The sequence below is a fragment of the Cervus canadensis genome, chromosome 19, assembly GCF_019320065.1.
Source record: "Cervus canadensis isolate Bull #8, Minnesota chromosome 19, ASM1932006v1, whole genome shotgun sequence".
Taxonomy (NCBI): domain Eukaryota; kingdom Metazoa; phylum Chordata; class Mammalia; order Artiodactyla; family Cervidae; genus Cervus; species Cervus canadensis.
This window is the reverse complement of record NC_057404.1, coordinates 27,369,148-27,382,118: the sequence shown is the minus strand read 5'-3', so window position 1 is coordinate 27,382,118 and position 12,971 is coordinate 27,369,148. Positions and strand designations below refer to the sequence as shown.

At 42.3% G+C, this 12,971-nt stretch overlaps 2 protein-coding genes across 3 annotated transcripts in view; one reads left to right on the top strand and one right to left on the bottom strand.

The window, feature by feature from the left end:
- The first annotated feature begins 1,526 nt into the window (after nt 1-1,526).
- On the top strand, nt 1,527-12,135 carry MED28 (mediator complex subunit 28). The gene is made up of 4 exons (XM_043438287.1): nt 1,527-1,705; nt 4,747-4,813; nt 5,550-5,662; nt 6,917-12,135. Exons 1-4 carry the CDS (start codon nt 1,547-1,549, stop codon nt 7,112-7,114), a joined length of 537 nt encoding a protein of 178 aa, XP_043294222.1. The 5' UTR covers nt 1,527-1,546; the 3' UTR covers nt 7,115-12,135.
- Nucleotides 12,085-12,971, bottom strand: part of FAM184B (family with sequence similarity 184 member B) — a 118,422-nt gene continuing 117,535 nt past the window's right edge. For both annotated transcript variants that reach the window (XM_043438285.1, XM_043438284.1), the window contains one exon: nt 12,085-12,962. The gene's annotated coding sequence lies outside the window, so the exon portion shown is untranslated. The remainder of the gene's footprint in view (nt 12,963-12,971) is intronic.

Below are 12,971 nucleotides of genomic sequence, written 5' to 3'. Positions count from 1 at the left end.
ATAAATAAAAATAAAACTCTGTGTTTACTAGTGTGTGGGATACAAACAGAATGACCGGATTCCTGGATTCCTGTGCTTACCTAATCTGGCTGAGATGAAATTTAGTTCTCATTGCTGGTGCATCTGGCTACCAAGTATTCAGAAAACCTTGGCAGATCCTTAAAACTTCCAGAGACAGGTGGTGTAATCTGCATCTGAATCACTAAGGACACGGCATGGCTTGCAGAGAGGCATGGCTTCAGACAGCAGCAAATCCAAGAGTAGTGGTTTAGAACACAATAGTGTTAATAGATCACTGAAGTTAAGAAATCTAGACTTCAAGTAGCCCTATGGCCATTGGAAACCCAAGAGTAAAATGCAAAATGTTTCCACTGTATTTTTGGTTTTATAGAAGTTACATTTTTAATTAAAACATTTGTTATCATATAATAGGCTTATTTTTCCAATATATATTTTTTAAGTCCAATTTTAATGCTTACCTTTTTAATACGTAAATATTGCCCAACATACCTCACATAAACAAAAACATTTTGGAGTCCTCAAAAATGTTTTAGGAGTGTACCTTGCCATGCCAAGCTGCTTTGGTCATGTCCGACTCTGCTACCCCATGGACTGTAGCCCGCCAGGCGTGTCTATCCATGGGGATTCTCCAGGCAATAATACTGGAATGGGTTGCCATGCCTCCTCCAGGGAGTCATCCCCTTACTGGGCTTTAGTTTCCTTCTTGACAATTATCTCTACATGATATCACTCTATATATGTACATGCTTATCCGTCTCTCTTCCACACAACAACGGTAAACTCTCCGAAAGCAGAAACTTGCGGTGATTACTGTAACCCCCAGATCACTAAATAGAACCTGGGACATAGATGACTTAACAAATGAACTGGATAACTATAAAGTTAAATATAGTGAAAAAGTATTTAGCTTCTGAAAAGATGAATAAGCAAATTTTTTTAAAACTAGCATAGTGACTTTATTTAATGTAACCATAAATATCTAAAGCAAATAGCGCCCAGCACATAGACAGTGGGACTCAACAATATTAAGTCGTTTTTGTTACCTGGATCTCCCCAGAAGGAATTCGGGGGACATTTTCCCAGTTTATTTCTGCTACATCCCCAGTGACTAGATTAATAAGTGGCACACAGTGAAACTCTCAATAAATGTCTGCGGGATGAACGCGCACCTCCCTTCTACCAGAGTGTAAAACTTGGCCCAGAGAAAGCGCCAGGTCCAAAGCAATTTCAGGAGTTGAGAGCGAAGGCGGGACTGGTACAGGAATGCCTGACTCCGCATGAGGACTCGCTCCACTGTACTTACTGATTCTCCTCTCCACACAACTGTGTTAAATCCTAGCCTTCAATTCTCAAGGTTTAAAAAAAAGAAAAAAAGTAAAAGCCTGGTTGCCTGTGAGTCTGGAAATAAAGCACCAAACGAACGGTTTCCCGGGCATCCAACAGACGCCAACTCGCCCCGGACGCTGTCACATGACCAGTTACGTCACGTGACCCGCGGGCACCAGCTCCAGGCACCATTTTAAAAATGGCGGCTCCACTGGGAGGCATGTTCTCTGGACAGCCACCTGGACCTCCGCAACCTCCGCCGGGGCTCCTGGGCCAAGCTTCGCTTCTTCAGGCCACGCCAGGCGTTCCGAGAACTTCTAACAGTACCTTGGTGGACGAGTTGGAGTCATCTTTCGAGGTAAGGTGAGACGTGGGCCTTTGTGTTCCCAGCCTCCCCCCACCCCAGGCATGCTGCGCGTGCGCAGGTTATCTCTTTCAGCGATATCTCCACCCGCTTACAAATAGGGAACCGGGTTCAGAGAGCGTAAGTCACTTGCTTTAGTCGCCACATCGAGTCGTGGCCGAAATTCTCCTCTAGTAGGCTGCCTGGAGAATCCCATGGACAGAGGAACCTGGCAGGCTACTAGTCCATAGGGTCGCACAGAGTCGGACAATACTGAGGCGACTTAGCACGCAAGCACAGGCGGGCGAATATGCGTCACCTTGACGTTTCTGGAGGCACGCGGACTGGAAGTTTGTCCATACCCAGCCGGGGGACGCTTCTTGGTTCTCAATAGGTTGTTCCTGTCTCACTCCCTCCTTGGTCCCGTCCTTGAGTATCCTTTCCTGCGTTCCTGCGTGTTACGTGCTCATCCTCTCTAGACTGCAGTGTCCATCATTATGTCCTGCATCCTTTCCATTGGGCTCAACCCTTAAAGGGTCCTGACGTAGTGGGTCTCTTGGAGCTGAAATGGAGTTATTTAAAAGTTACTGTAGGGGAAGTTGGTACTAAGACTGAGGGAGGAGGAGGAAAGCTGGGGGGTAAAGAGAGAGGCAGAGGTGACCTAGACTTTGAGTTTTGCTGAAACTCATTTTCACTTTGGTTGCATATGACAAGTTTTAAGTCAGAATAGTAATAGATGGTGTGTCATCCAAATATTGCCCCAAATGGTAATTATATAAATATGTAATATTTCCTCCCTTCCACATCCATATACAACTACCACTTGGATATAATTGGGGTCATCAGTGCCTCAGCAGTCTGGGAGATTTTTCTTTTTCTTTTTTTAAATTGAAGTGTAATCGACATATACTAGTTTCAGGTGTACAACACAATTTGATATTTGTATGTATTGCAGTGATCACTACAATAAGTCTAGTTAATATCTGTCACCATACATAGTTACAAAAAAATTTTTTTAATTACTCTGTACATTCCATACCCATGACTTGTTTATCTATTTTTAAAGATTTATTTGTTTGTTTATGACTTCACAGGGTCTCCTCAGGTCTTCATTGCTTCACACGGGCCTTTTCCAGTTGTGGGGAGCAGGGGCTGCTCTCTAGTTGGGGTGTGCAAGCTTCTCATTGCAGTGGTTTGTCTTACTGTGGAGCACCGGTTCTAGGCCTGCAGGCTTGAGTAGTTGGGGTGCGTGGGCTCAGTAGCTGTGGCGCACAGGCTTAGTTGTTCCATGGCATGTGGGACCTTCCCAGACCAGAGCTCAGACCCATGTCCCCCAGAGTGGCAGGTGAATTCTTTACCACTGAGCCAGGAGGGAAATTCCCATGGCTTATATTTATAACGGGAAGTTCCTGCCTTTTAGCTTTCACCCATTTCACTCATCTCATCACCTGTCTCTGGCAAGCACCAATCTGTTCTGTGTATCTGTGAACTTGGTTTCATTGGTGGTGGTGGTGTTTTTAAGGTCCATATATAAGTGAGATCATATAGTATTTGTTTTTCTCTGGCTGACTTACACCCTCAAGGTCCATCCATGTCACAAATGGCAAGCTTTTGTTCTTTTTTATGACTGAATAATATTTTGTTGTGTATGTGTGTATGCCATAACTTCTTTACTCATTCATCCATTGATGGACACTCAGGTTGTTTCCATATATCTCAGCTGTTGTGAATAAATACTGCAATGAACATGAGGTACAGGTACCTTTTTGAGTTAGTGTTTTTATTTTCGTCAGCTAAATATTCGTATGTGTATTGTGTCTTATTTATCTGTTTATTTATTTGTATTTTTTTAAGGGGAAAGAGGAAACTAAAATTCCTGAGATGAGTTTTCCTCCCACCCTCTCTGGTGGCTCTGCTGGTGCAGGAGCAGCCCCAGCTTTCCTTGCCAGCTTGTGACTGGCTGGCTTCCTGGATGAGATGTTTTCCAGTAGCCACAGGTTTCACAAAGCATGTGCACACCCCCTACATCCCAAATCCAGCAAGGGTCACTTTTCAAAGTAATACACAGAATGGGCAGTCTGTTTTTCCAGTTTCTTGATTGTTACAGGATTTTCCCTGGAGAAATCTTTGATTTTTCTGAAGGTTAACTGCAGGCAGGAGAAAGGCTCTCACATCTGATTGATGGCCTAAATTTGAACCTAGACTTGCCAGCCTCACACCTAGTGTAGTTTGCTTACTAGCAAACGAGGTCAGTGCTTTCCTGAGGTTTGAGATTTTCCTTCCTCACCCCCCCCACCCCCCCACCCCCAGGTCCCATCTGGTTCTCTTTTTGTCCTTTCTGTTCTGCGATCGCCCTTCTTCGTCCATTTTCTGAGAGTTACCCTTGCACAGAACTCCTGTGCCTCTAGATCCATGTGCCTTTATAGAGAATCCTTCACTGGGACTTGTTTGTTCATATGACACCACTTTCTCTTAGGTTGTCCAGTCTGTCAGTAACATGTATTCATTGAGCATCCACATTGTGCCAAACAGTAAGACAGGCAAAATTCCCAGCTGCTAGTAAGGCACAGCTAATAATGAACTGAGAGAATGGCATAAGATCTGTTAACCAAGTTAAAAACAATAATGCAGGGCTTGAGGTTGGAGCATGAGCCTGAGGGACACCATTTTGAAAGAGTAGACAGGGATAGCCTCTGAATAGGTGACAATTGACCTGATTCCTGAATGTGTGATTATACGCGTCATGTAAGCATCAAAGGAAGGGGCTACAGATGGGACTGGAATAGGGATCCAGGCCCTTGTGTGGAATGAGATAGCTGGAAAAGGAGCAGCAGTGGGAGAGAGACCAGATGGGGTGCCTGCAAATACTGGCTTCCTATGTGGGCCTAATGGGCTCAGTTTACCAAGTTTCTTCATTGACACAATGTCTTGTCATTTTGTATGCAAACCCAGACGCTGTTAACTAATTGAATGACATCAGGAGAAGTTATTTCTTACTGTAAGATTCTTGATGTGTGAATGACATTTTTTTCTTCTGTGATATTTTGATCACACAGGCTTGCTTTGCTTCTCTGGTGAGTCAAGATTATGTCAATGGTACAGATCAGGAAGAAATTCGAACTGGTAAGAATTCTGTCATTGCTGATTTTACATTTGGTATGTTTCAGTCCTGCTGTATCCTGAGAGAACTTTTCCAGGAGTAAGATTTGTGTAGTCAATCTATATACCTCTTGTTTTTGTTCAGTTTATTGACATCTCATGTCACTCATAATGAACCACTTAAAATGAGTGAGCTTTTCGTGTTGGTACCGAGACAGAGAAGGCCAGTAGTGGGCACTGCTTCTTAAAGAACTAAGTTTTGTGCTGCTTCCTTCTCGCCCAAGTTCTGTCCCCAGACAGGTGCTTGTGATTTCTTTGTACTGTCTTTTAAATGTTTAATTTCAACTGGAAATCATGATGTTAACACATTACTGACCAGGGGATTTTCACAGAAATGAATGCCTGTGGCTGGTGTTTTGTTATGTAAGTGAATATTGAAACATCTCTGGTCAATAATGTTTGAGTAACGAAAGACATGTATATGTCCCAGGTCAATGGGTTGTTAATTGCTGGATCTCTGCATTGTCTTTCTTTGGAAGAACTTTGCACTGTCAGTAGGCCTCTTATTCACTTTATAAATGCATGGATTATCTGCTATTTAATGTTGGTTAATACATAGGAGGTTGGGGGTCAATATTATTGCTGTGGGCAGGATTAAAACCCCTGATCCCATCTGATATTCTGACTGTTCGTTTATGAGAGAGATATGTGTGTCTAGTGTTTTTCTTAATTTAATATTTTGGTCTTTTTTTTTTTTAAGGTGTTGACCAGTGTATCCAGAAATTCCTGGATATTGCAAGACAGACAGAATGTTTTTTCCTACAAAAAAGATTGCAGTTATCTGTCCAGAAACCAGAGCAAGTTATCAAAGAGGTACAGCTCAGCTTTCTTCCCAAGTTTAAGGAAGAACAAATGCTGTCAAAATTCCATTTACACTTTAACCGAGGTGCTCCATTTGCCCACTAGTTATAGTGGGGCTTCATAGCTTGAGTGTAAAGTGTTGGTTGTCAGTATTCGTGACAACCTGCACCTTAGGAGTAGGGGTGGAAAGCAGGGCTTCAAACAGAGCAGCCTTTACTTGTTTCATACATTAGTTTCTGTGGAAGATTTTTCTTTTTTTTAAAAGTTCTACTGCTTGAAAATATTGAAAAGCTATTAATGTAGATGATAAACTCATTTTGGATAGAAACTAGTCTGTGTGTCCTTGGTGTCTTACAGGAAGGATTCTAGGCAGTTTTTTCAAGGAATCAAAAAATTACTGTTCTGTTCCAGGTTCCTTGAAACTCAAGATTTCATTTATCTCAGTTATTTGAAACCAGAGTCTTGGAAGTAAATTGAGGTTGTCATTAATGGCATTTTGTGGGTTGGGCCAGGGTCTGCTCCCTGCAATGTGGAAGAAAGAAGAATCTTCCTGCCCAAAACACAGCAATTCCTTCAATGGGAAAAACCAAATTGGAATAATTATTTTTTTTAAAGTAACTTCTCCCACAAGCTAAGCAATCAGTTAAAATGTTTTTATTCTTTGATACCAGCTATTAAGAAGGTAAATGGTAAGAAGATGATATTCTTACAATTCACCATATCAAATCATTTCCTGATTTGAATACCTGAATGATAGTCTAGGTATGTTCAAGGCCAGGTCTTAATACAGAATTTTAACACTGTCATTCATTAAAAAAAACTCTTAAAAATGAGGGTTTACTACTTCATAATCTGAAATGATAGAATGGTAGTTGTGGATTCTTTTAAAACAGTTAATATGTGTTTCAGATTTTCAAGTGTTTCGATTCTTCTCACAGTAGGCTTTGGATATAGAAATGCTGGGTGCCCAGAGGCCAGGATAAAAAAGAGACTGATTTCTCTTTGGCTGCCCTTTGGAATTTTGTGACTTGTATTACTTATTAAAAGAACATGAATTAAAAATAACTCAGTGTTAAGCAGGCATCTTTCATGGAAAGAGTTGCTTTGGGTTATTCAAATTATGCAGCTAAGCAGAGTAATCAGCCTAGTATGGCTTAATTGATTCTGTTTTGAATTTACTTCTTAGTACTCTTAACTAATCAGGAATTATGTTCATTTTTCATGAGTTTGCTCTGACTTCATTGCTTTGATTGCTTTCATTTGTAGGATGTCTCAGAACTGAGGAATGAATTACAGCGAAAGGATGCTCTGGTCCAGAAGCACTTGACAAAATTAAGACATTGGCAGCAGGTGCTGGAGGACATCAACATGCAGCACAAAAAGCCAGCCGACATCCCTCAGGGCTCCCTGGCCTACCTTGAGCAGGCGTCTGCAAATATCCCTGCACCGATGAAGCAAACCTGAGGAACAGCCACCCGAACACGGGCTGGTGCCTGAGTCAGCCCAAACACTCTTTCGCTAACATCACTTCTTGTAGACTTGACATTTTGGGAGAACTCTTTGCCAGAGAATGAGATGATTTTAGCTTTGTGCTCTCACCTAAAATTTTCCCCCTATTTTTGTAAGTGCTATTTCTTGAGTACTTTATAAAATGCTTACTGCTGTGGTAAACCAAGTATATTGTCTTTAGCAAAGTTTAAGACTGTTAGTGTGATGCTATGTACGGATTCCTTTTATGTTTTTTTTTTAATGCTTTTATATTGTTTTTATTTTTGTATGACTCAATCTCTCTGTATTTTCAGTTTTAGATTAGTTTGTATGATATGAGGGGGAAAGCTTGTTTGATGGAGCTGCATATCAGAGGATGAGGATTTTGGTTGTAGCCTTTCATGATAATTTACTGTTCACTGGCAGTGTATAAAAATATGCAACTTTTCTGTTTTTCAAGACTTTGAACTACCTCAAGAAGAGGAGTCTAGTGCACAGTGTAAAACTTCCAGAGCCTCACAGTGAGAATATTTTATAAATAGATCGGAAGAGGAAGAGGATTGTAATATCCTAGGTTAGTGTAGTGACTGTTACTGTACTTCAGTAACCTAGTGCTTTAGAAATCCAGTAGTATCCTTAAATTAATGTTGACTTTTATTTGGGGTAAGTTTATCTTTTGTGTAGTGTTTATTTACTTTTGGGGTGCAGTGGTGGGAGCAGTGATAATGCTAGTGATGTTCACTTCTGCAATAATGAATCAGCTTAACACAGTGGACCCTGCTCTCAACAGAGGCATTGGTGAATATGAACTTGCTGTGATCATCTCTTGAGTTTCAAGTTTTGTGTGTGTGTTCTGCTCTTTTGGAGCAGATTTTTCTGTTAACAAAGGTTCTTGCTAATGGTGTTGAGTCCAAGGGACTGGGACCTTGAAGTGGGAGGCGGGCTGCAGGGTGCATGGGAGAACTCAGTGTGGGGAAGATATCTAACCCTCTGTTGGCCACAAAGGTCATCTCAGTTTCTCTGTTGAACTGTTGTTGAGAAATACAAGCCGGCATTGTGCCCTGTCTCCTTAGATAAGGCTTTCCTTTCTCTGTTGTTTACAGTCCCTCATTAGATTTCACCCCATCACCCTCAACCAGTGCAGCACTGTCTTCTGAACAGGCAGTACTTCTGTGACTCAGTGTCTTGGCTGACTTTGTTCTCTGGTCTTGAAGGCCCCGCCCCACCCACCTTGACATCCACTCAAGTTTCCGTGTGGCCTGGATGTCACCTGGTCTCCACAGCCTCTGAAGGCCCTCCATCACATCCCCAGGACACAGAACCTCTTGTTTCTTCTGCCAGCTTGGCAGAAGAAGTTCCTTGGTTCTCCCTCTGGGTTAGTGATCTGTCTCTTTGTTCTCATGAAGAGTAGGCATTATTCCCCTCTGGATACAGAGGAACCATATGTTATTTTTTATACATAGTACTTGTTTTTGTGTGCTTACGTGTATGGTACATAGCCTGAGGCCAATGAATTCCTTCAGTCAGAGTGTATAGATAAAGCTTTTAAAAGTTGTTTTTAATCACATTATCTGATTTCAAGGTTGTTAACCTGGTCATCTTATGCCAGTCAGAAACTCTGATTATAGAGACTGTTCTATTTGGTGCTTACTAAAAATATTTTGAATTAATGGTGTACCAGTTATTACCATTTCTTTACTAAATTCAAAAGTTTTCTATCAAATAACATTTCACTAAATATCTTTTTCATTTTTCGTGATGTATTTTGCTGGTCAACAAACACAGAAAACCCTCTAGGATGCCGCCTCCTTCGAGGAGAAAATAATGAGGTATCCGCTGGGATTTCTCTAATTCTCTCAAGGGATGACAGACCCACCCACACTTTGAGGGCATCTTTATCCCCTTCCTGTTCCATCTGCTGAAGCGTTTACACTGTGTAAGACAAGCCTTTCCTCCAGTGACGTGAGGCCAGGCCAGTCGCCTTCTGCTGGGTTTAACCCGCTGGGGGCTCTCGTCTGCAGGTCCCTCCCTGCAGCTCAGTGTCCTTGGCCTCCGTCTTCAGCATGCCCGCTGTGATGCCTGAGCGCCACCCCGTTGCCCGGACCCTCATTCAGTCTCGAACTCCTCCACGTGCTCTCACCTGCTTCACTTCGACACCTCATCATCTTTTTTTGAATTCGTTGTCTTTAACACATATTAACTTTCCTCTTTGGTCTTCTGCCCAGCCTATAAATGTTGACATTCCTCAGGGTTTGGTCATGGGCCTCTGGAGGCCACGAGAGCCCTGCTCAGTTTTCTCAAAGGCCCTACCCTTCCTGGATACGACAGGCACGGTGGGGCTAGTGGGGCCACATTATTTCTGCCCAACACAGACTTCTTTAATGGGCAGTCAGTCCTTCCTCTGAAGCTCCTCAGCCTGACCAAGGCTTTTTCTCCTAACTCTGCTGCTATCTAAGGTTCTTGCCCAAATCTTCCTTGGCTCTCTCTACAGGTGTCAACTCTGTATCAAAATATGAAGGCTCTTCCTGCCTCCTCCTCTTAATTCAACACAGGTGTTTCTCCTGAGAAGGGGGGAAACCTGCCCCTGCCATCAGACACTGATTCAGCACTGCTGGGCTGTGTTATTCTCCTATGAGACAGAAGCAGTCTTAAGGATACCAGCCTCCTAGACAAAGCTACTCTGAGACCATGATAGAGCAAAACAAACCACTTCACAACTCTATAAGCACAGGAAAAAATAAAGGTCACACTGCCACCCCTCAAATACCAGACATTGTCCTGGCTAAAAAATAAGTGCAACTTTTTTTAACCATTTGCAGCTTTATCTCTAGTCTGCCCTTTCTGTTGTTGTTCAGTCGCTGTCATGTCTGACTCTTTGCGACCCCATGGACTGCAGCATACCAGGCCTGCCTGTCCTTCACTATCTCCCAGAGTTTGCTCAAACTCCTATCCATTGAGTTGGTGATGCCATCCAACCATCTCATCCTCTGTCATCCCCTTCTCCTCCTGACTTCAATCTTTCCCAGCATCAGGGTCTTTTCCAATGAGTCAGGTCTTCACATCAGGTGGCCAAAGTATTGGAGTTTCAACTTCAGCATCAGTCTTTCCAATGAATATTCAGGGTTGATTTCCTTTAGGATTGATTGGTTTGATCTTGCTGTCGAGGGGACTCTCAAAAGTCTTCTCCAGCATCGGAATTTGAAAGCATCAATTATTTGGCACTCAGCCTTCTTTATGGTCCAGCTCTCACATCTGTATATGACTACTGGAGTAAGATAAGATCCAGCCATAGAGTTTCCTCTCCTTTCTGACAGCATCCAGTTTGGAGTGAAGCCCTGCTCTTTTAGAACCTCCTTGAAAGTATCCAACGCCAAAATCTTAAAATAGGATCTTTCTAAAACACTCTTTCTGAGAAGCCCCATGATTCTTCATGATGGACCTTCTTCCTCTGTTCCAACAAACAATAAACCCAACTCATTCACCTGTAGCTAGGTGTCTGGTGGTCTTTGCTCCTTCAGCTGTCTCAGTGTATACCTTCTGGAGGGCCTGACTGACCTGCTGTGAGCACGGTCTGAGAGAATCGACAGGACGGTGAGGTTGGAGGCTGACTCACTCACTGTCCAACTGGCAGGAAGATCCATCCTGAGTGGGATGTGAGGTCCAGTCACCAGCACAAGAGGGTGGCCTCATTATTGATTTTACCAGTGCTGCCCTGGGCAAGTGTCCCAGTGGAAGGGAACTTTTGTCAATGCACAGATTCAATGTTGCGTATAAGAACGGTGGAATTGACTGGTTAACACTCCACTGTCTCGACTCGCAGCAAAGGGACAATGACAGAATAACTGTTTAATGCTCAAAGGCCTCTGAGTTCCTGGGGCATCTTTGGTTATCCCCTGCAGGGGGAGAACAGACAGCTGAGAAGTTAGTAGGAGGCAGCAGATCAAAACCAGTGCTGCACCTGGGGGATGATGGTGGAGATTAGTGCTCTTCTTAGAAACCTGAAGGATGCTAGGAAACTCGTCCCAATCATAGCTCCGTTTACTTTCCCAGACTTGCCCGTATAGAATCCAGGGAGAGGCTGGAGACCAAGTGTATAGCAGGCAGCCTCAGTTGCACCTGCTGTTGCAATGTTACTGGAGCGGTAATACGGGCTCAGGTATGTAGTGTGCAACTACGATGGGACGACTTCATTCTTTTCTCCCCCAGGTAAGAAACAGTTGGCAACTGGAAAATGTTCCTTTCCAGTTTTGTTCCAGGAATACGTTAATTCCTTCTCTCTGTTATAATATAGCCTAAAGAGATACCCTGTTTTTCCTCCTAAATCAATTCTGAATCAGTTCATTTCTCTTAATGTCTGCTGTTAACCTTCAAGCCATCCCCATCATCTCTAGACCACTCTGCTCTTGAGAGATGAACCAGATTATGCAAAAGAAAACAAGAATGTTTTCTGTCTCAAATTTCCTTATCATTATCATTTAGGGTACAGAGAGGGAGAATTTCATTCCCTGCTGGTGAAGGTGTAAATTGCTAGAAACTTTTTGGTAATTTGGTAGTATTACACAAAAAGCCTAGGCATATCCTTTGATGCTTTATTTCAATACTCAAGGAATATGTCCTAAAGAAAAAATGATAGATGCATGCCAAGATGTACTTAGCAAAGATAATTATTTGTGTATAACCTCAAAATTTAGCATGATCTTTTAGTCACATGCAACAAGGAGTTAAAACTGATGTGGGGTCTCAACAAAATTCTCTCTCTGTAGCATGTGTTATGCCAAGTTAAACAGCCTCCTTTGTTTAGAACTACCTGTATGTACTCTTTTTTAAAAACACTGTCCTATAATATTACCTTAAGCAGGAAATAAAACTAAAAAATACTTGATACTGAAAAGTAACAGGGCATGTTACACAGATGGTAACAAGTATTTGCATTTAAAAAAAGTATGTTATTGGGCTACATGTTTTAATTAGGTAGTAAATTTACTTTCAAATTGTGAGTCTGAGTTGTAATTGCATTTCTCTCAAAGTGACCCAAGTGCATGAGTAGCTACATTTTATTGAAGATGATCTGACTGAGGTTAATGTGAAGTCCCTGTTTCCAAGTTCAGCCTTTGTATAATTTCACCTCTGAAAAATCAATACAAGTCACAACCATTTTTATTGCCCAGTTGTTTAAAGTTTTATTCAGAGAGCAAAGATTTGACAGTGCATGGAATAGACAACTGTTTATAGGCCACCTGCTGGGCCAGCACCAAAGGATTGAGAATATATTTTTCCCACCGAAAGCTGTATTGAGTTTGTTTAATTGCAGTGCTCCATCAGAGGATCAGACAACTCGTCACGGACTGACAGCAAGGTCAGCACTGAACAGCCATTCCCAGTTCCCTTTAATCTACTGAGCATCCATGCAGTGGGGAAGCAACGCACCACGAGGCAAGACTAGAGGTTCAGTAGGACTTTGACTTCAAAGAACAGATAGTCTAGAAACCATCACAAACAATCGAACTGATGCTACAGTCATTGAGGTCAAGATGTGTGACAGGGTGAGGCTCCATTATTCACAGAAAAATCCTGGCAAGGCTTAATTCCAGTTCATGGTTAGAATTATTACCCATATTTTGTTTAAACCTCAAAAAGCCCCTTTGAGGTAGGTGTTACACCCTCTGTAATCTTCATGTCCTGGACCTAGGAAGTCAAAATATTTGATCCAACTATGCCAATGTCTGCTATAGTCCATTCTTAGTAGTTTGGTTTGGTTTTTAAAAACTTGACTTGCCTGGTTATTCTGAGTTTTGCTTTATTTCACTTCCTATTGAGGTTACGTGTGCATTTT